At 36.2% G+C, this 23,953-nt stretch overlaps 1 protein-coding gene across 2 annotated transcripts in view; it reads right to left on the bottom strand.

Annotated features, from left to right (window-relative positions):
* Positions 1–23,953, bottom strand: part of STXBP5L (syntaxin binding protein 5 like) — a 383,427-nt gene that overhangs the window by 8,871 nt on the left and 350,603 nt on the right. For both annotated transcript variants that reach the window (XM_029214585.1, XM_029214586.1), the window contains 3 exons: positions 15,348–15,518; positions 12,877–13,116; positions 1,486–1,846 (listed from right to left, as the gene is read on the bottom strand). In XM_029214585.1, coding sequence (XP_029070418.1) covers positions 1,486–1,846; positions 12,877–13,116; positions 15,348–15,518 — 772 coding nt within the window. The remainder of the gene's footprint in view (positions 1–1,485; positions 1,847–12,876; positions 13,117–15,347; positions 15,519–23,953) is intronic.

Here is a 23,953-nt window from a genome sequence, read left to right as displayed (position 1 = left end):
GTAGTCTGTCAGCCCCTGATCTATGCCACTGCCTCTTCTTGCCCCCCTGAAATTTAGTCTTACCTCCACCTTGTTCCTAAGATTTGCTTTCTCAAAGATCACTAATATCTAGGTGCCAGATCTAGGGTTTTTTCTTGTACCCAAACTCTTTGACCTTTCTGCTCTGACTACCTCTTGACCATCGTTTTGATACTCTGCTGTCGTTTTCATTTCATGAAGTTCTGCTACTCTGATCCTTTTCCTAGCTCTCTGATGACTTCTCAGTCTCCTTTGCTGGAGTTTCTTTTTTCTCCACTACATAAATGTAGACATATGCACCCCTCCCCCCCAATTTTTGTCCTAAGACCAGTCTATTTCTCCGCTTTTTTTATAGTGTCCTCTTTGATGATTTCATTCACTGCTACAACTTTCACTAATGCATTTACGTAAATGGTTTCCAGAGCTGTATCTTCCATCCCTATTTTTTTGAGTCCAGACCTTAAATTGCTGGCTAAACTTCTGCAGGCTGGCATATAAGCACCTCACATTCCAAGCATTCATTCTCAATTCATTCCCAAACTTCTCATTATCAGTCTTTCTAAATTCTGACTTTCTTATCTGCTAATGACCTCACTATTATCCAAGTTCATGATAAAACTTTTTAACCTTTCCTCACTATTATCCAAGTTCATGATAAAACTTTTTAACCTTTAAGTTCTTTTCTAACCCTGAGATTTAAAGACCTCCATTACCTTTCACAACCAATTGGTTTTACATTCAGCAAATTTCCCTCAATTATCCCTCACATCTGTTTCCACCTAGCCTTCAATATAGTTACGACTTCAGTTCAAAAGCCCATCCAAGCTCTCCCTCCATGTATATTTCTTAATGCATAGCTAGAGCAGGTTAAAATAAAATGACTTTTAGTATACTGTTCAGTGTTGATCTCACTTTTTCCTAGACTTGCAACCTCAGGCAAATTTGTTAACATATGTAAAATGGAGGATGCAAATAACACTTTATTTTCTTATGTCCTAGAGAAGTTATAAGGATAAAATTAAATTCTGTATGGAAAATTCTTGTGTGTACTATGAAACATAGTAAAGGTAACAGTTCATTTCTTTTCCTTGTAGTTTATTCATCTTCATATATCCTGTGCCTAGCATAGCATCTGGGAGATAACATGTGCTCAATAAATGTTGAATGAATGTGTGAATGACTGGAGAATCACTCTTTCCTTAGATTCCTTGATGTCAATTAACATATTTCATTCACAATGCAAAGCATTTTTAGCAAAAACAAAAAACAAACAAAAAGCAAACAAAAACAAATAAAAACTCAAAGTCTCCTCAAACTTTTGAGCAATAAAACATTCACAAACATAATGAAACAATGATCTCAGGTTGCTTCTTGATAACATCTTGGCACATTACACATATACTTTTCATAACTGTACCTTGTTTGCACTGTTATGATTACCAGATAATTTATAAAGAAGGCAAGTACCTCATTATCATGATATGCCCATTGGCACAAAAGCATGCCAAGCAGGCACTGTTACACATGACCACCACATCTGCTTGCAGTATAAAAGATGTCTCGGTGATGTTATGAACATAGAGGCAAGTCTGAGAAGGCAGTGAGAAGACTTTGGCTTGTTTTTCTGAGCAGATTATTGTATACTGATGATCTCCTATTTCTTGGGATGGAGAGGGGCAGTTCATGACCAGCTTTCTTCTCCAAGATTTCTCATTTTCATCTATGTTGTTTGGATCCCTCCAGACTTCATATGGTGGTTGCATTAATCTGCCAGTTCGGTCCATACAGGAGAATGTTAGAACAGCTCCTTTCAATGAGAGGAATGTACCTATAAAAACAATTTCATATCACTGGCACATGAAATTCTAAAACAGCTGCTATTCATCTATGGGCGATAAATGTTTTATATTATGATAATTAATATCTATAGTGTCATAATTTTGCAGTATTATACATAAATCAGTAGATTTGTGAGTTTGTCCGTTGCAATAACTTGGAATCATAAAAGGTAGGGTCTAAAAGGAGTCTAAGACATCAACTTGTCAAATCCTCTCATTATATTAATGAGAAAACAGAGACCCAGAAAAATGATGAGACTTGGGCCAGGTCACATAGCAAGTCAGTGGCTGAGCCTGGACTAGAACTCAGGTTTCCTAATTCCTAATCCAGTTTCCTTTCATTATACTATATAGTATTCATTAAAATGCTTTTTTAAAAAGCAAATTTTAGAAAATTTATAATTTTAATTTATTGAATAACCAGCTGAAAAAATAATGCCAACTGATTCCACTTCTTTATTTTATAGACTCATTCACTAGAAAATGCTATTTTTCTTCTTCTGAAAATGAACACTTAGAATATTTCATGAAATTTAAATATCTAGAGTTCATGCTAGCAATTTTGATTGTATTAAAAAAAATCCAAACTAGCTTTGGTGTTTAGGCAGGCTTATGCATCTTTTATACAGAAAAATGCTTTACTCACCTAGAATCTCCAAGGTTGAATATCCATGCCAAACTATTACCTATGGGTGATTTTTACCAGTCCCAGAGACAAGATACTATGAAGCTTAGGAAGTAACTTGGGGTAGACTGACCTTTGGACATTTCCAGACTCACCCCTAAGCAGCGCCCTAGCAGCCTTTTCTTTCCTTTCTCCTTTGACATCATGTAGAGAGAGTAAGGAAGTTATCCCAGGCTGATATACCTCAGGAGTGTACGTGTACCAGAGACTTAGGAAGGGTGTTATAAAAATACATTCCATTTAGAAAGTACTTTATAAAGTATTTAAAATTAAAAATAACATGTTTAGATGATGTAACATGATTTTTAAAAAAAAGCTCAGTAAGTCCAAAATATAGCCTCTACTATTTCAGAAATACACATTACAAAGGAAGCTTAAATTTAAGGACTTCTATACTAAGATATTAACAATTCGGTCTACAGTAAATAATTCACCAGACAATTAATGAGGATTTTCCTCCTAAAAGAGGTCTTACTGGCTAGAAGTGTACCTTCTCCAGCTTTCCAAATTACCAGTCTTCCCCACTAAAATCTTAATTCATTCAATCAACAAATACTTATTGAGGGTTTACCATGTGTTCTAGGCTCTGTTTTAGGCACAGGGGAATAAAATAGTGAATAAAATAGATAAAAATCCGTACCTTCACAGAACTAACTTTCTATGATAGAGACAGACAATATATACGATAAGTATATATATGAGATTAGATAGCAATAAGTACTAAGGAAAAAATAAAGCAGAAAAGGGGATAGAAATTCTTGGAAAAGGGTGTGATTAAATTTTAAATAGAGTAGAAGATGTTAAGGACTAATGTTTGTTCATTTCCCCTCCCCAAATTCATATATTAAAGCCCTCCCCCCCTCCCCCAGTGTGAATGTATTGATATTTGGAGATGGGCCCTCTATGGGAATATTTAAGGTTAAAGGAGGTCATAAGGGTAGGGCCCTGATCTGATAGAATTGGTGTCCTTATAAGAAGAGACACCCAGAGACCTAGCTCTTTCTTTCTCTCTCTCCCTCTCTCTCTCTCTCCCCCCTCCCCTCCCCCACACATAGGAAAGGTCACATGAGTACGCAGTGAGAAGGCAGCTGTCTGCAACTCAGGGAGAGAGCTCTCACCAGATACCAACACTGCAGGTATGTTGATTTGAGACTTCCAGTCTCCAGAAGTGTGAGAAAATAAAATTCTGTTGTTGAAGTCACCCAGTTTGTGGTATTTTGTTAAGGCAGCCTGAGCAGATTTATACAGAAGAGGAGGCTTCTTTGCATTGTACTGTGGAATTAAGGCTCAGGAAACCAGCACAAAATATTCTGGCAACTGTGATTATCCTTTATCTCTGATCCAAGAGTCTCACGTCTTCTATCAGCATCCATGAAACTGGCAACTTAAATTTATTAGCTTGCAAGTAAAGTAAAATCTCAAACTATTCACAGATCTTGACCTTCTGGAGCAGTTACGGGCAGACTTATAGGAGATGAGATCAGAGATAATACGGAGCTAAGTCATGTAGGTTCTTGTAGGACACAGTAAAGACTTAGACTTTTACTTGGTATGAGATGGGAAGATTTTGAGAATAGAGTAATATAATCTAATTTCCATTTAACAGGATCACCCTTTGTGCTGGGTATATCCTAAAGGGAGTCAAGGTTGGAAGAAAGGAGAGCAGTTAAAAGGTTAGTACAATAATTCAGGTGAGAAATGGATAGAGGCTTGCTCAAACCAGGTGGTAATAGTATAAAGGGTGAGAAATGGTCAGAATCTGAGTATATTATAAAGGTCAAGCCAACAGAATATGCCAATAAGTTGGGGTTAGAGTGTGAAAGAGATACAGTGGTCAAGATTGATTCTAATGCTTTTGACCTGAGAAACTGGAAGGATGGAATTGCCATTAACAGATATGGGAAAGACTGTGGGAGAAAGGAAAGGAATATTAGGAACTCAGTTTGGGACATAAGTTTGACATACTTATTAGACATCCAAGTGTATGTCATATACCTATAACTGGATACCTATGTCAGGAATTTGGGGATAGGCCAGACTATAAGTATAAATATATGACCCATTAGATTACAAAAGGCATTTAAGGTAATGAGGCTGGCTGATTTCATGTAGGGCTTGAATATAAATAGAAAACAGAAAAGGTTTAAGGAGTCTTTCTTTGAGCATGCTGGTGTTTTAAGTCCAGTGAAATGTAGAGGAGCGAGCAAAGGGGACTGAAAAAGAATGGCTATAAAGGTGGAAGAAAACTAGGTAAATAAAGTATCCTGGAATCTAAGCGAAAAGTGCAATGTTATAAGGTAGGGAAAATGGTAAACTGCAATATGTTGCTGATGTGTCAGGTAAGATGTGACTTGAGAATTGACCATTGGATTTAGCAGTGAGGTCAGTGATGACCTATACAGAGCTTTTTGTTGATTGGTGTGGGGGAAAGTTTGATTAGAATGCACTCAAGAGAAAATGGGAGAATAAAACTGGAAATAGTGAATATAACATAACTATTTCAAGGAATTTTGCACTAAAGAAAAAGAAGTGAAATGGGGCATTGTAGGAGAATAGATTCAAGGAGGGTTTTTCTCTTTTAATGGGAGAAATAACAGCATGTTTGTATGCTGATCTAGTAAAATGATGAATATTTATTATAATTATATAAAGGAAACAGGAAAAATTGCTGGATTGACTTTCTTGTGTAGGTGAAAGGGAGTAGAATCTAGTGTACAACTGGAGACATTCACCAAGTCAGGAGCTTACAGTTTAGTCACAACAGGAGAAAAGGTAGAGACCACGGAGATACAGACAGGTTGGTAGACGTGGTGGCAGCTGCTGAAGTTCTTATCTGATCGTTTCAGTGTTCTCAGTGAAAGAGGACACGTGGTCATTAGCTGAGATTGAAAACAGTGGAGCAGGCATGGGAGCTCTGAGGAGAGTGGAGAAAATATGTAACTATTGTTCAAGAGGGTGGACAGAGGACTACCCAGCAGCACAGGAACCCACTTGAGGTTAATGATGATTTATTTCAAAATGAGACTTTTTAGTCTGGTTATATATTCTCCAGCCATATCCAGCTACACAGACACAGAAATAAAGTAGGTAGAATTAAATTTAACCAGGATTGTGATTAACCATATTACGTATGTATGATGTTATGATTTATGATAAATATCTATTTGGTCTTTATTCCTGTTTCTGGCACAGTGCTCTAAAATCCTTGGAATTTCCTGACAAGAGCAACACAGGTGTCTTTCATTTTGTTAATTAGGTGATTGGGGGCCTCACCTAAGGATAGGGGCTTCTTGCCAGGGGAACCAACCAGGTGATTAGAGGGTTAGCACTTTCAGCCCCACCCCCCTACTTTTGGGGCGAAGAAAGAAGCAGGAGATTGAGTTCAATCACCAACGGGCAATGGTTTAATTAATCACACCTGTGTAAGGAAACCTCCATTAAAAACCCAAAAGGCGGGGGTTTGGAGAGCTTCCGGGTTGAGCGGGCAGAGCTGTGGGAGAGAGCTCTTGGAGAAGGCATGGAAGCTCCACGTCCCATCCTACGTTCCTTGCCCTAGGCATCTGTTCCATCGGATGTTCAGCTATATCCTTTTATAGGAAACTGCTAAGCAGTAAGTAAACAGTTTTTTTGATTTCTGTGAGCTGCTGTAGCAAATTAATTGAACCCGAGGAGGAGGTTGTGGAAACCTCAGGTCAGAAGAACAGGTGACTTGGGATTGGCATCTGAAAGAGGGGGAGGGGACAGTCTCATTGGACTGAGAACTTACCCTGTGTGATCTGACACTATTTCCATGTAGTGTCCGAATTGCGTTAAATTGTGGAACACCCAGCTGGTGTCTCAGAGACTTGCTTGTTTGTGGAGAAAACCTCCACTCATCTGGTGTCAGAAGTGTTGTGAGTGTGGTAGTCGTGTGAAAGTAAAGGAAACGCACAGGAGAAACACGGAAGGAGGAAGGACTGGCTTTTTCCCTATACAGGAGGAAAGAACATTGTTTTCTCCATCCCAGCATGCAAAACTGCATTTGTACTATTATCACCTGCGGCTTATTTAAAAGCAAATTCTCAGACTCCATCCCAGACCTACTGAATTAGAAACTCTGAGAATGGTTGTAACAAACCCTCCAAGTGATTCTGATACAGACTAAAGTGATGGCTACTGGGATGGATAATCTTTAGGTGTTTTCTCACTCTAAAATTCAGTGATTTAGTGGTTTAGTTCAAATTTCCGTATCATTGATGAGAATTTGTTGTCAAGACAATCAAGATAAATTAATGTGAAATTAAATTTAAAAAGATAAGTGGGCTTTTCTTTGTTGAGAGATTTTTGATTACTGATTAAATCTCCTTATTAGTTACAGGTCTGTTGAGACTTTCTATTTCTTCATGATTCAGTCTTGGTCGGTTATATGTTTCTAGGAGTTTATCCATTTCTTCTAGGTTATCCTACTATATTAAGAACTACATATCTAGATCATTGGATTTTCCCAAAGAAGTACATTCTTTTAATCTCTCCATAAAAGAAGGGAGTCTGGCAAGAGTTTGAATTCATGACAGTAGCATGTGACAAAAGGGTATGTGAAATATCATTTTTTTGATAGTACCTGTAGAGAATTTTATTTTGCTTTTTTAATTCAATGAATTTTTAAAATATCTAAAAATCTTAATAGCTTCCCACGTGTCTAGCTATTAAGGGCTTAGACAGATTCCATGCTTTATTCAGCAGTTTCAAGTGACAGTATATCTACTTTGGGGAAAATAGAATTGCTACAAACACATTTAATACAACTAGTAATAAGAACTGTAAACAACTAATAGAGCTGCTACCTATAAGTGGAGTGTGTATATTTGTTTTCCTGTATTAAGCTGTGATTATACTTCAGTCAAATACAATCATTATGCTTGAACTATATTCTTACTGTATTAGTTTTTAAGATATAATGCATGAATTTCACAAATATGTTTGAAATATACACATCTTATATGGAAAGTCCCTAACTAAATACTTGCGTAGAGCGAAATTTCTCATCAAGGTTTAGACTTAAGATGAAAAACTACATCCTTCACATTTGATCTCCAGACAAAACCTATTAACTAGTTTCATATTATATCTGTGAGATAGCACATTCACTCATCTGTACATTTGCATAAGTTAATTGTTCTTCATCAGAGAGCTAGATTTTAAAGGAATTAAATGCTAGCAAGTAAGTCTGACATAGGGAGTGGGCTGGGAAAAGTCTAGAGTAGAGGGTAAGTCTAGGAGATATTTCTTGTCAGCAGGCAAAGGACAACACAAGAATACTGTAAGAAAAAGAATAAAGGCAAGAAGATCATCTCTGATATACTTTTGCATATGAAAACAAATATATCTAAGCTTAGATGATATGTAAACAAATATATCTAAGCTTAGATAATATGTAATAAAAAACTGAATTAGTAAGTTAAAATCATATCCTTAGTATACAAAAAGGAAAATCTAGAGAAAATGAGGTAAGTCCATCTACACAAATCTTTATCTCTTACATTTTTAATTTTTCTTTATCAGCCCTTCTTTAAGTGAGGCACGTGTTCATGGGTTTTAAGTTTGTGAAACTAAAATATTTTAACCACAATCAAGTTAAACTCCTTTCTCTTTCCACTGTAATTTTCTTCCAGTTAAGTGACATTGTAGTGAATAGGCATTTCAGGAATCTGGACAAGGGGAAATTAAGATGGGGGTACATCTGGAATTTAGTAGACTTACGTACGTGATTCACAATCACTACCATGTCTAGGTTATTGAAAGCCTTTTAGGTATAGGAATGGCTGCTAGGAAAACTCCCACCACCCTGATGCAACTCAGCATTAATCTGACATGGAAGTGCAGGGCTGAAGATCATATTACAAATTATATATTATGTCAATATTAGAAATATATAGATAATGTAGAAGAAACAAGATTTGAAATTTGAAATGTCTGGATCCAAGAGCTAGTCTGTAGAAAATTCTTCCAAATCTTACAGCTCCCAAGAAACTTGATACACGTTTTCCAAAATTTTGGCAACAAACATAAAAGTTCATATGATATCCACCAATGATAGATGATTGACAGGTAGCAAAGAGAAAAGGGAAGTGAGGAAATAAGACTGGTTGGACCAGAGAGCTGGTGCTGGGAAGTAGCAGGAAATCAGATTAGAAAGGTAGAACAAAGCTGAGCTTATAGAGATCACTGATTTCCAAGATTTTCAAGAAATTGCTTCTATGGGTAAGTGAAAGGTATCAGAGAATATGGTGTATAGCAATTAGGTGATGAAGACAATATTGTAATAAGACCAGTACAGAGGCAGTAAGTAAAGGGATCAGAAAAGAAACGGAAGTGATGGAAGTCATCTAGGTAGTATCATGGCACTATTAACAGAAATGGGGAGAAGAGCAAGAAGAAATATTTCGGGGGTAAAGAGAATGAATTTATTATGGAAAATCTTTAGTTTAATCATGAGTTTAAATCTCTAGTTTGATCATGAAGCATGAAAATAATTTTTTTTTACAAAGCAGTGATAGGCACTTCACGTGGCAGGATTGGTAATTACAGAATAATTTGTAGCTGGTAGCACAAAGCGTTACATGGAAATGAAATACAATTTAAAGTGAGTCTCAAAAAATTAGAGGGGTAGAAAACTTTTGGAGGCTATAAATAAGTTTATGGCATAGATTTTGGTCATGGTTTCATGGATGTATACTTGTCTCCAAACTCATCACGGTGTTTACGTTAAATATGTACAGCTTTTTATATGTCAATCATACTTCAGTAAAGTGGCTTTAAAATTAGAATCTCAGCAAATTTCTCAAAGAATTACTGTTGGAGAGTAAAATTTCTAGGGGCAGAAGTGTGGAGGGGGAGATGCGACAGAGAAGGGGGAATGTTTGCTGGTGGCATAATTTTCATTTATCTTCATCTGTATTTGGATTTTTTTACAATTAGAAAATTTAAGCACCAGCGTTTGAGATAAAAAAGCATACCACATCACAATTTTTTTTTTTTTGTACAAACAAAAACCCCACAGATCTAGGAAGTCTTTTCCAGCTCCTTAACATGGTTGTAAGGCCCTCTAATCTTCCCCTGCCTGCTTTTCCAGCCTCAACTAGCACCATTCTATCTCTAGGCTTTGGCTGTGCCATGCTCTTTTTACCTCTAGGTTTTTACTCATGCTGCTTTAAATTACTCTTAAACATCAGTACTGTGCACAGCTCCCTTCCAAACCGGTCCCATTTCAGATGGCTGCTGTGTTAGAGAGGTCTTCCCCAAACCCCCGCCTCCTATGCTGCACAGTATTCTTTACTTTCCTGATTGTAATTTTCTGTTTACTTTTGTTCTTCCCTACATATAATCTGGGAATAAAGATCATTCTGTGTCCTGATCACCATTGTATCCCCAGTGACTAATTAATTAGTATGAGCTTGGGAAATGTATGTTGAATGAATGGATGAATAAATTTCAAAATAGATTGTATTCAACTTTGAGGAAATTGCTAGACTCAGATAAATTTTGCTAGGCCAACTGATAAAAGGTAATTTAACAATGTTTTGATGGTAAGAATGCCTTCAGAGCCTGAGAACATGTTGCCTACTTTAGCACTGGCAACAGAAGAGGGAAATGCCTCCGATTCCAAACCTTTAAAAATGGTTCCCATAATCTAGAGCAGTACCGATAGGGCAGGGACTAGTGGAACAGTGGAGACTAGTGGAGAGTAGATACTGGAAAGAAGGTGAAGAAGGAGTCAGGAAGTGAGATGTGAGGAAGAGGGGACAAGTTTTCTACTTTAAATTTGAACTGGCTTTCTGTCATCTCTATAGTTTTTCTTTTTCTTTCTTTTTCAAGTTCTATCAGACTATTCCACTTGCAACCCTTTCTTGTTGTATGTATTGATTGATTGATTGCTGCGTCGGGTCTTAGTTGTGGCACCCAGGATCTTGTTGCAGTGCACGGGCGTGCTGGCTTCTCTCTCTAGTTGTGGTGCACAGGCTCCAGAGCACGTGGGCTCTATAGTTGTGGCACTCGGGCTCTCTAGTTGTGGTGCATGGGCTCAGTAGTTGCAGCGCGCGGGCTTAGTTCCCCGCAGCACGTGGGATCTTAGTTCCCCGACCAGGGATCGAACCAGTGTCCCCCGCATTGCAAGACGGATTCTTAACCACTGGACCACCAGGGAAGTTCCTCTATATTTTCTTATGAAACTCCACCTTCCTTTTTTCTTGTTATTGTCATAAATTATGGCTTCCAATTAGGCTATTTCTCTTTCAGTGGTTAATTATAAAACAGATCTGAACCTAGACTCATAGTTTCCTCCCTTATAGGTACTGCTTAATAGACTTAATTTTTTTAGAGCAATCTTAGGTTTACAGAAAATTGAGCAGATAGTACAGAGAGTTCCCATATGCCCCCTTTGTCCTTTCCTGTTATTAACATCTTGTATTAGTGTGGTACATTCGTTACAACTGATGAAGTGATACTGATATATTAACTAACATCTTCTAAGAATGGAATACTGACATAGAAACTTGAAGATAGCTTCTCATTATCTCTCTTTAAATGGATAAGGAAAGAGTACGCAAATATTTATGAACCAGATGCCAGAATATTAAGTTAAATATATACTTATTTTGTATTTTGCCATCATTTTAAGTCTAAGTCTATTTGCTAAGAATGTTGAAGAACTTTATTATAGTACTGAGAGATCCATTAAATTATTTCCAGACACTTGTTTATTTCTATGCTTGTGGCATAGAAAACCACATTCGTTAGAAAATCTCTTATTAGAAAACTGTCTTTCACTCACAGTTGTAAACTTGTGTATACAGGAGTTTGATTTTTACCTTTAAATTTGAAGAATACATGGCATATATTAGGTATCCAATCTGTATACAAATTTATTGAGTTAAATAATGGATTGAATTAATACTTAAAAATTCATTTTGACCTTACTGATCTGGCTCTCTCTCAACCAGTATAAGAGAATTATACATATTTCCTTAAAATTAGAACTATAATAAAAGATATTTTCTTATTGTGAAATATGTTTACAATTAAAATCTAGTGATCCTAACAGATTAACTTTTAAAATACGGTGCATGTTATGGGCTGCATTTTGTCCTCCCCCACGCCAAATTCATATGTTGAAGGCCTAAACTCCATTGCCTCAGAATGTGACTATATTTGAGACAGAGCCTTTAAAGAGGTGATTAAGTTAAAATGAGGCTGATAGGGTGGGCCCTCATCCAAACTGTCCAATGCCTTTCTAAGAAGAGATTAGGAAACATGGGGAGACACCAGGGGTACAAGCACACAGAGGGACAGCCACGTGAGAATATGGTGAGAGTGTGGCCAACTGCAAGCCAAGTAGAGAAGCCTCAGAAGAAACCAGCCCTGCCAACACCTTAATCTTGGGCCTCCAGAAGTGTGAGAAAATAAACTTCTGTTTTTTAAGCCATACACACACAAAATACAGTATGTTTATCTGAATTTGCCTCACTAGTAGAGAGCTGACTGTTCTACCTACAGTAAGTTACAATCCATCTATATGAATTTAGCATACCAGTTAACAAAGAAAACAGAACTCTATCTAACCTACCATGCCATATATGTGTTCTTTTAAAATAAAATCCCTTATCCTATATATTAATAAAATTATTTTTACTTAAGAAATGTTTTTCAGATAACTTTTACTCTCTTTTCTATATATGAAAAAACTATTGATCAGAATAAATTTTAAAATACTCAAAGGAATCTCTTCAAAAGGAAAAAGACAAGTCAAGTAGGAAGAGAATACAACATATACTTTAGCAACAATACTCATAACGTAGGTCAAATTCTCTAGGTACTAGGATAAAAAGGGAAGAAATTGTGTGGCATGGCTTCAAAACAAGATGGGCACAGATTATCAATGAATTCAGAAAGCCACCTCAAGTCAGACTGCTTCCAACTTAATCATCTGAGTTCTTTAAGGATGATGTAAAACACTCATAGGCTCTGATCTGGCATGTAACTTTGGAGAAATGCTTCAATTCATTAAAAATTTTAAACTTTCGCTTTAAGGCTTTCCTAAATGCTTTTCAGAAACTTATTTCCCAAGGCATTGTTTAGGTTGGGAGTTCCACAATTTATTACCATAGAAATGGTTGACTATTTCACCCTGCAAGTAAGCTGCAATACTTGGGATAGTATATGATTTATAAAATTCTTAATAGTTCCTATTATACAGAATACTTAAATCTTTGCTCCAGATCAATACAAATTAAATGTTTTAAAATACCATATATTTAAATTTGAAAAAGTAGCAATGAAGGAATAAATAAAAACTCTTACCACTTGGCAATACCATGACTGGCTCTGTAAATCTTTGTTCATCTGCTGAAGGTAGGTTTAGGGAGATGATTAACACCATTCCCAGACTAGTTCCAACAAACAAACAAGGGGAGATAGTACAGTCATTCTTCCGAACAAAGGACTCCATGAAGTATAGTGCTGTAATCGCTTCTTTAGAATCTTTGTCAATACTGGAGATGCTAGAGCTTCTCGAGCGATTATAGGAATTTTCTCGACTTTCTATGGAAATTTAAAAACCAAAAATTTAGTTTTAGTGTGTTTCCAGAACAAGTAAAGTCAAACTTAATAAGTGAAAACCAAAATTATGGGGGAGAAGTAGAATTTGATTCGTTGTTAACTGATCTGTAAGGCAGTTTATCCAGTTCACCAGCTTATTTTGAAGATGAAGAGACAAGTCCAGAAGTGTAAATCATAAACTTAGAAAGAGCTGGAACTAGACCTTGAGTCTCCAGAGTTCCAGTCCACTGTGTTTTTCTCTCTACCTCACCTCACAAGTTAGGTGAAATTCTCTAATCTAGAAAAAAAAGATGTTTAGTCTAAATAGTTAAGGTTACAAGAACTTCTGGTGCAGTTTTAATTATGCTTCCCTCCTATCTCTCAATTGTTGGAAGTACTTCTAATGATTTCTTGACAATTCCCACTTACTGACAACATTGTGGCTACTTACCTGAAGGGTCACAAATGTTCTGTAGTAAATACATTCCTCTGATTTTGTTATATTTGGAGTAATTAAAATTGTAAAAATTGAACTATTTATATTTACACCAAGACTAAAGAGCAAATGTTATCTCCCTGAACTAGTTACAAGCTGCCTACTTTGAATCCAAATACAGTCTTGGCTTTGCCTAGGGCCAAATACAGAGTCGTAGACAATGTCACCCCACCAATAATCTTTCTGAGAGGGCTTCAGCCCACTTAAAGGAAACAAGGTGGTTTCAGGTTCTCCTGCTCATCAACTCTTACACGTGTGTAACACGCCAACAAGCAGAAACTCACCACCTCAGGTAAATATTAGGAAGGTTGTATTGTTCATATATCACTCCAGAGTACAAGTTCCTCATATTCCTCTTTTTACTGCCTTCCCTCTCCTTTCCTTTTTGATAGGTATAAGTGTGACTCATTTTTATAAAAAGAGATAATATAATATATAAATAAAATAATACACAATAAAACCAAATATAAGTTCCCCAGACTATCCCTTTTTCTACAAACCAAAATATAATATTCCTAATTTCCCCCTTCTATCCCTTAGCAAGTTTATACAAGTAATTGTTTGTAATAGAATTTAGATCTGAGAGGGAGCTTGGATATAATCTATATATTTTACAGATTTGGAGACAGAGACATAGAGTTAAGTAATTTTCCCAGAATCAACAAGTTAGAGGCAGAAAAGTCTAAAACTCAAAATTCCCAATGCAATCCAGTGATTAAAAGTACTACTTCCTTTATAACCTTTACATTTTGCTTCCATTATAACATTCCTAGCTAATGTTTCTAGGTTGCTATTCATAGGCACCTGTGAGAGAAGATCATCTGGACCAAATTTAGTATGGCATAGTGTTAAAGGAAAAAACTAAAAATTCTCTTTTTTTACTTGGCCAAGCTGCATGGCATGTGGGATCTTAGTTCCCCAACCAGGGATCGAACCCACGCTCCCTCCAGTGGAAGTGCAGAGCCTTAACCACTGGACCACCAAGGAAGTCCCTAAAAATTTTATTTTAAAAATTTGAATAATAATATAGATCATTACTACCAAGTTTTTTGAGGGGTGGTAATGGTGAATTACTTTATAGCATAGAATTACCATAGCATATTCCTAAGATTATTTTTTCCTATTTCTAGTCCCAAAGCTTTTTATCAGCAAGACAATAGCAGCAGTTACAGGACTCCCGTGCGTGTGTGTGTGTGTGTGTGTGTGTGTGTGTGTGTCTTAATTTTAGGCCTTCTGGCTCTTGTAATTTACTCCCTGCCCCTAACAGTAATTCCATAAGTAAGCAAATAATCCTCCCTTTTTCAAACATATGAAGATGAGATTGCAAACTTTAGAATTTAATGTCTTCCATTTTTCTTGGTCACATTCACTTAACAGTTGAGGAAACTAAGGTTATAAGACATTAAATAACTATCTACAGATAGAGACACTAAGAGGCTTACCATTGAGATGGAAAGAAACTGGGAGTGCAGATTAAGACATAGGTCTCACTTTGTACAGAGGAGGTGAAAGCCTACTCATAAACAGCCATTCTGGTTTTAGAGATGAAAGAGGTGTAGTGAGGAATGGATTTGGAGTCATGGCCACGGCTCAACCAGGTTCTCAGCTGCTCACTGTCTAGTTGACCATAGTTTTTCAGATTTTTCACACCTGACCACCATCCCTTATCCTCCAGCTCCTGTTACTGTGGTATGTCAAATTTTAATTGTATCCACAAAAATTTGTATGTTTAACCTACCTTCTGTTGTAACTGGCAAAGAAATCTCCATGCAAGCAGCTGACTGTGCTTTTCGAAATGGTGGTCTTCCAGGACCCCAGCGATTTACTTTTGAAACATCAGCACTGGAAAGACGTTTTCCAGAACTGCAACTCTGAGAAGTTGGACTTGTGCAGTGTCCATTTACATGATCTGTACCAAGAGGAAGAAGGCAGCATAAATATCATAATTAAATCTTAATATAAAGGAATCTAAGTGTGTAGATTAATAAATGAAGAGAATTCCTTTTTTCAAAACATATAAAGATGGCCAAGTCCATGCTATTTTAGTATTTAGTCACAATTTCAATTTTTGCCAAAGTATTTAGCCAAATTTTTCATGATATTTATTAAATATAAGATTCGTTTTTAAAATTTGACTAGTTAACATAGTTTAAAATTTATTCTATGTCCTCATTATGTATTCTGCCATTTAATAGCAATACAAAATAGGTTATAGTATTAGACTTTCTTTTGCATAATTTTTTTTTTTTTTTTTGCGGTACGCGGGCCTCTCACTGTTGTGGCCTCTCCCGTTGCGGACCACAGGCTCCGGACGCGCAGGCTCAGCAGCCATGGCTCACGGGCCCAGCTGCTCCATGGCATGTGGGATCTTCCCGGACTGGGGCACGAACCCGTGTCCCCTGCATCGGCAGGCAGACCCTCAACCACTGCGCCACCAGGGAAGCCCTGTTTTACTATTTTTTAAAAATGAGTTAACATTTATTGAATACTTAAATGCTAGGTATTTTATACACATTATTCATTTAATCTTCACAACAACTATGCAAGGTAGGTGCTTTATTATCCTGATTTTTGCAGATGAGGAAAATGAAGGTCAGAAAATAGGGTTCAGAAAATCATCTAATATTACATAAGTAGTATTCATGGAGGCAGGATTCTAATCCAGGTTTTTCTCACTTAGTGTCTGTATGCTTAAAAACTAGGCCACAGGGTCAGCTAAAATATTTGGTAAGGAGTAGCAATTTTGATGGCATATTTAGTAGGGTTTAGGAGTAGCCTGTATAATGTACATTGAGATCCAAGCCCTTTGGGACCAGTCATCTTCCATATTAACATAGATCTCTGAAATCAGATTTCCTGAATGGACAGGCACAAATATCACACGATGAGTTAGCTAGGGGAAAGCAGAAGTCAAGAGCTGTAGCCCTCCTTTGCTAACAAATCTAGTCTTATAAATAGGAAGAACACTGAGGGCAATAGCTGCCAGTAACAAAGACTTAGAGTGACTACTTTGGAGGTACAAATTGCCCCCCTCTGGGCATACCAGTTAGGAAAAGTTGCCCCTTCCACAGGTGTGAAGCCTTGTTCTAGGGCTTATCCAGAGTAATGTGGGATGGATTACAGTCCTCTTCATGCTCTCTTATCTAGGTACAAAAGTATATAGCAGAGCACTGAGAACAGTAAAATTTGTTCACTTAGCCAGGACTCTGGACTTGCTAAGCCAAGGTCCCTGCCTATCTATTACCATCATTTGGTGGCTGTTTCATGTGAATATTGTTTCATTTGAGCTCATAATAGGGCACTATCAATTATTAGATTACTCAATATGCTGGTCTTTTTTTCCCCCTACCCACTGTATGGCCACATTTTCCCCAGCTCCTCATGATTGACTCATGAGGTCTGGATGAAATTACTATACATGGGTAGCCCAGAGTTTTTGGCCATATTCTTCTGTTTTCAATAGGGCTGATTAACTTAAAGGATTTTTTTTTGTTGCTAAAAATTTTTAAATATATGGAAGTTAATTTGCTTTAATTTTTTTAAAACCACAGTAAATATTCAAGATAGATATGAATAGATACAAAACACTTATAAAGAAATTTGGTTATAGCCCGGACATTCTGGAAATTTATGATAAAGAAATAATGCTAAATACAAAAGAGAAACAAAAACCTCTATTGATAAAATTATTCAGTATAGTTTAAGTTATAGATAAAAATTGGAAAACAGCTCTCCTTTACAATTTAGCATAAACTTTTAGGTACATTGTGGTATATATTACATAATAGAGTATTATAATCTTTAAAAATGTTTCTGAAATGCTTGTTGAAACTTATAAAATATCTATGATGTGTTTCGCTTAGCTCTTGTTGCATAAAAACCACTCCAAATGTTAATAATGTAAAATAACAATCATTTTATTATGCTTACAGATTCTGTGGGCAAGGACTTAGACTAAGGCAAGGTGGGGATATTATATCCATGATGTCTGTGGCATTAGTCAGGAATGCTTGAATGGCTGAGGGCTTGGAATCTTTTTGAGGCTTCTTTTTTTTTTTTTTTTTTAAGAAGATGTTGGGGTTAAGAGTTTATTAATTATTTATTTTTGCTGTGTTGGGTCTTCGTTTCTGTGCGAGGGCTTTCTCTAGTTGTGGCAAGCGGGGCCCACTCTTCATCGCAGTGCGCAGGCCTCTCACTATCGTGGCCTCTTGTTGCAGAGCACAGGCTCCAGACGCGCAGGCTCAGTAGTTGTGGCTCACAGGCCCAGTTGCTCCGCGGCATGTGGGATCCTCCCAGACCAGGGCTCGAACCCGTGTCCCCTGCATTAGCAGGCAGATTCTCAACCACTGCGCCACCAGGGAAGCCCCTTTTGGAGGCTTCTTTACTCACATGGCTTGGGCTAGAATGATGCAAATGTTGAGCTCAGTTGGGACTGTCAATGGTGGCTCCTTTAGAAGGCTTGGGCTTCCTCATAGCATGGTGGCCTTTTTTACGTAGTGGCTCAGGGCTTCAAAATGTCTGGCAAGTGATTTTGAAAATGGGATGGAAGCAATATTTATGCTGCTTTGGCGTTATTGCAATGGAGATTTTTTTGTTTTGTTTTTGGAAGCAACATTCCAGTGTCCAGTCACAAGCTTTCTGTATGTCAAGAGGCAGTTGTAGTAGAATGCTGATCTTATAACAATGTGCTCTTCAGTTCAACAATTGATTGGCAGTAGTCTTCTGATTCTGTTTCTGACAGTAGCAAAGTTGTCTGCTTCCCTGGTATGTCTGTTTGGTGGCCTTATTCTGAAAGTCATACCTGTAGGCCAAGCTTAAAGTTTACGTCTCCATCTTTCAATGACTTGATAAGCACCTAGTTTCTTGTATTAAGTCACTTTCTGCATAATATAAATGGAATGGTTTGTTTCCTACAACTGCTTCCTGATTACAATGATGTTTTATCTCAGCTGTAGTGCTCTATGCCATTTAGAGAAAATTCAACATTCTAAAAAATTCAACCTTAAAACAATAAGCAGATTTAGAGCAAATGGGAAATTGTTATTCTTTATTTTACAGAAAGATTCTCAAGTCTAAAAAAATTACAAGTTTCTTTAAATTAGCTGATTCTCTTGTATCTTTAAATCAGTATTTGATTTAGTGTATATATTATATAGAGTAAGGTACAATAGTGATTTACTGAAAAATGGCTTATTGACTCCAGTTGAAATTGTTTTTAACGTAGTCCTTGCCAAAGCTTTATAGTAGTATGTAAATGAAGATTTAATTTAATACTTGGTACACTAGTCTTGTTAAACTTTTTAATATACCATACGATTCCTAGAAAATGAAAATTAGTATTATGCCTATGCCACAGAGGGTGATTCTATGGTGAAATTAATGTTCAACATAATACTAAATCAAAATAAGTATTGGATTTTAAAATTCATGAAAACAAATGAAATAAAAAGGCTTTGCTTTGAACTATATAAAATGTAGTCAGTATCAAACAGTTAGTTAAAATATATGAAAACCCACATAACTTTACCCTTGCTTACTTTTATAGTTCAGAGGTAACTCTTCTTTCCCTCCCTCCCTTATTTTTTTTTTATTTGAATTTTATTTATTTTTTTATACAGTAGGTTCTTATTAGTTATCTATTTTATACATATTAGTGTATATATGTCAATCCCAATCTCCCAGTTCATCACACCACCACCCCAATACCTCTGCCCATTTTTAAAAGCAGATTGTTTGATTTTTGTTACTGAGTTGTATGACCTCTTTATATAGTTTGAATATTATCCCTTATAAGATATATGATTTGCAAATATTTTCTCCCATTCTGTAGGGTGACTTTTCATTTATTGATGGTTTCATTTGTTGTGCAGAAGCTTTTTTAGTTTGATGTAGTTTAATTTTGCTTTTAGTGTCAAATCCAAAAAAAATAATGCTAAGACTGATGTCAAAGAGCATATTGCCTATGTTTTCTTCTAGAAGTTTTAAGGTTTCAGGTCTTACATTCAAGTCTTTAATCCATTTTGAGTTGCTTTTCTGTATGGTGTAAAACAGAGGTTAAGTTTCATTCTTTTGGCATGTGGCTGTCCAGTTTTCCCAGCACCAGAATATTTTGAAAGAGAATACTTTCCCTATTGTATACTCTTGGCTTCTTTGTTGTAAATCAATTGACCATATACGCATGAATTTATTTCTGGGATCTCTCTTCTGTTCCATTGATCTGTGTCTGTTTTTGTGCCAATACCATATTGTTTTGATTGCTATAACTTTGTAACAGTTTGAAACCAGAAAATGTGATGCCTCTAGCTTTGTTCTTCTTTCTCAAGATTGCTTTGACTCTTTGGGGTCCTTCGTGGTTCCAATACAAATTTTAGGATTGTTCTATTTCTGTGAAAAATACCACTGGAATTTTCATAGGGGGTTGCATTAAATCTGTATGGACGTTTAAAAAATATTAATTCTTCCAATCCATGAGCACAGAATATCTTTCCATTTATTTGTGTTTTATTCAGTTTCTTTCATTAACATCTTATTTTCAGTGTCTAGATCTTTCAACTCCCTGGTAAAATCTATTCCTGGATATTTTATTCTTAATTTCTCTGATAATTTGTTGTTGGTGTATAGAAAGGTAATTGACTTTTTTGTTTGTTGCGGTATGCGGGCCTCTCACTGTTGTGGCCTCTCCCATTGCGGAGCACAGGCTCCAGACGCGCAGGCTCAGCGGCCATGGCTCATGGGCCTAGCCGCTCCGCAGCATGTGGGATCTTCCCGGACCGGGGCACGAACCTGTGTCCCCTGCATCGGCAGGTGGACTCTCAACCACTATGCCACCAGGGAAGCCCGCAATTGACTTTTATATATTGATTTTCTATCTTGGAATTTTGCTGAATTTGTTGATTAGTTCTAACAGTTTTTGGTGGAGTCTTTGTGGTTTCCTATAAAGATTATGTCATCTGCAAATAGAGAAAGTTTTACTTCTTCTATTCTGATTTGCATGCCCTTTATATTTCTTGCCTTATTGCTCTGGCTAGAACTTCCAGTATTATGTTAAATGAAAGTGGCAAGAATGGGCATCCTTGTCTTATTCCTGATCTTGGAGGAAAAGCTTTCAGCTTTTCACTTCTAAGTACGGTGTTAGTTGTGGCCTTGTCAATTTATGGTCTTCAGTATGTGTTGAGGCACATTCCCTCTATGCTCTCTTGGTTGTGAATTTTTATTAAAAACAGATACTGAATTTTGTCAAACGTTTTTCCTGCATCTATCAAGATGATCATATAATTTTTATTCATTTTGTTAATATGATATATCACATTAATTTGCATATGTTGAAACATCCTTTCATCCCTGGAATAAATTCTACTTGATCATAAGATCCTCTTAATGTACTGCTGAATTTGGTTTGATAATATTTTGTTGAGGATTTTGTATCTATGTTCATCAGTGATATTAGCCTGTTATTTTCTTCTCTTGTAGTGTCCTTTTCTGGTTTTGGTATCAGGGTAATATTGGCCTTGTAAAATGAGTTTGGAAGTGTTCCCTCCCCTTTATTTTTTGGAAGAATTTGAGAAGGAGTGTTATTAATTCTTTTAATGTTTGGTAGAATTGACCAGTGAAGAGATGTTTGATTACTAATTTAATCTCTTTACTAGTAACTGGTTTGTTTAGATTTTGTATTTCTTCATGACTTGGTCCCAGGAGGTTGTATCTAAGAATTGATCTATTTCTTCTAGGTTCTCCAATTTGTTGGCATACAATTTTTCATAGTAGAATGTTACGATTCTTTGTATTTTTGTGGTACCAGTTGTAACGTCTCCTCTTTCATTTCTATTTATTTTGGTCCTCTCTTCTTTGAATCTGGCTAAAGGTTTGTATATTTTGTATTTTCAAAAACCAGCTCTTTGATCTTTTCTACTGTCTTTTTAGTCTCTATTTCATTTATTTCTGTTCTGATCTTTATTTCCTTCCTTCTACTAATTTTGGGCTTCATTTGTCCTTCTTTTTTCCAGTTCCTGAGGTATATTGGGTTGTTTGAGATTTTGTTTCTTAATGTAGGCATTTATCACTATGAACTTCCCTCTTAGAACTGCTTTTGCTGCATACCATAAGTTTTGTTATATTGTATTTCCATTTTCATTCGTGTCAAGAGATTTTTAATTTTTCTTTTGATTTCTTATTTGACACATTAGTTGATTTTCTGTCTGGATGAACTGTCATTTGATGAAATTGGGATATTCCCCTACTATTTCTACTGTTGTCTATTTCTGCCTCTATAACTCTTAATATTTATTTATTTATTTTTAAGTTGGGCTGGCCAAAAAGTTCATTCAGGTTTTTCCATAAGCTGTTACGGGAAAACCCAAATGAACTATTTGGCCAACCCAATAAATCCATTCAGCCACTCTTTGTCTTTTCATTGAATAATTTAGTCCATTTGTATTTAGAGGAACTATTGATAGGTAAGAACTTACTGCCATTTTGTTAATTGTTTTCTGGCTGCTTATAAGTGCTGTTTCTTTCTTTTCTTGTTCTCTTCCTTTGTGATTGGATGCTCTCCTGTAGTGGTATGATTAGATTTCCTTTCTCTTTTATGTATATAAGTTTTTGCTTTGTGGTTATCATGAGGCTTATATAAACCATTATTTTAATTCCTTAAAACTTGATGTATTTTTTGACACATAACATTGTACCTCTGTGTCCATGTGTTCCACATCCATGGATTCAACCAACCACAGAACCCTCAGGTATGGAGGGCCAACCATACTATGACATTTTATAGAAAGGACTTGAGCATCTGCAGATTCTGGTATCAGCATGGAGTCCTAGAACCAATCCCCCAATGATACCAAGGAACAACTGTATTAGTTTTAGGTATACAAACATATTTATAACAGTCTATTTTAAGTTCATAACAAGTTAAGTTCAAATGCATTCTGAAGCTGTACATTTTTACCCTCCCTCCCAAATTTTGTATTTTTGGCATCACAATTTACATCTTTTTATCTTGTGTATCCTTTAAGAAATTATTTTAGCTATAGTTATTTTTACTACTTTTGTCTTTTAGCCTTCATACTAGATTTATAACTGATTTACCCACCTCCATTACAATATTAGGTTATTCTTAATTCTACTATATATTTACTTAGTGAGATTTATACTTTCATATGTTTTCCTGTTACTAATTAACACCCTTTTGTTTCAAATTAAAGAAATCCCTTTAATAATTTTTTCAAGGCCAGTCTAGTGGTGATGAACTCTTTCTGCTTTTGCTTGTTTGGAAAACTCTTTATCTCTACTTCAATTCTGAAGAACAACTTTTCTGGGTAGAGGTTACTTATTTGGCAGTTTTTTTTTCTTCTTTTAGCACTTTGAATATATCATGCCACTCCATTATGGCCTACAAATTTTCTGCTAATCTGCTAATAGTCTTATGGGAAATTCCATTGTAGATAACAAGTTGTTTTTCTCTTGTTACTTTTAAGATTCTGTCCTTGTCTTTAACTTTGGACAATTATGTGTCTTGATATAGGTCTCTTTGGATTTATCTTATTTTGAACTTTCTGGGCTTCCTGGATCTAGGTGTCTGTTTCCTTCCCCAGATTACAGAAGTTTTCAGCCAGTATTTCTTCAAATAAGTTTCTTCCTTTTCTCTTTCTTCTCCATCTGGGATCCCTATAATGCAAATGCTGGTCCACTGGATGTTGTCCTATAAGTCCCCTAAGTAATCTTCACTCTCTTTTTTTTCTGATTGTATGTAATCCACTCTCCTGTCTTACAGTTCACCGATCCTTTTTCTGCTCCATCCAGTCTACTGTTGAATGCCTCTATTTTTCTGTGCAGTTATTATATTCTTCAGGTTTATGATTTCTTTTTGGTACTTTCATATATTTTCTATCTCTTTGTTTAAATTCATTGTTCAATGCATTGTTCTTATTTTGAACACTTTATCAGGTAAGTCACTTATCTCTGTTTCACTAAGTTCTGTTTCTGGAGTTTACCTTTTTCTTTTGTTTGGATTATGTTCCTGCTTCTTTGTTTTCCTTGTGTTGGTTTCTACACAATAGACAAAGCTGTGGCCTCCCCCAGGCTTGATGGAGTGGCATTTTATAGGAGGTGACCCTTAGCATTCAGCCTGGCATGAGCTCTTGGTAGTCTCTAAATCCTTTGTGATTGTCCAAGCTCATTTTTGTTCTTAGTGGCTCCCAGTATTTGAGAGTATGCCAAGACCTGTTTCCGCATGGGTATTTTCTCATTTATCCAATGTTTAGAAGTTAATCAGCTACTTCTGGACATCTTTCAGAGGAAATTGCTCCAGTTAGAGCTTTAGATTTGGTGTATCAGTGGGAGGAG

This window comes from Monodon monoceros, unplaced genomic scaffold (genome assembly GCF_005190385.1).
Source record: "Monodon monoceros isolate NGI ecotype Baffin Bay Population unplaced genomic scaffold, NGI_Narwhal_1 Super_Scaffold_11, whole genome shotgun sequence".
Taxonomy (NCBI): domain Eukaryota; kingdom Metazoa; phylum Chordata; class Mammalia; order Artiodactyla; family Monodontidae; genus Monodon; species Monodon monoceros.
Note: the sequence above shows the minus strand (reverse complement) of the source record. Positions and strands in the feature narration are given on the sequence as shown.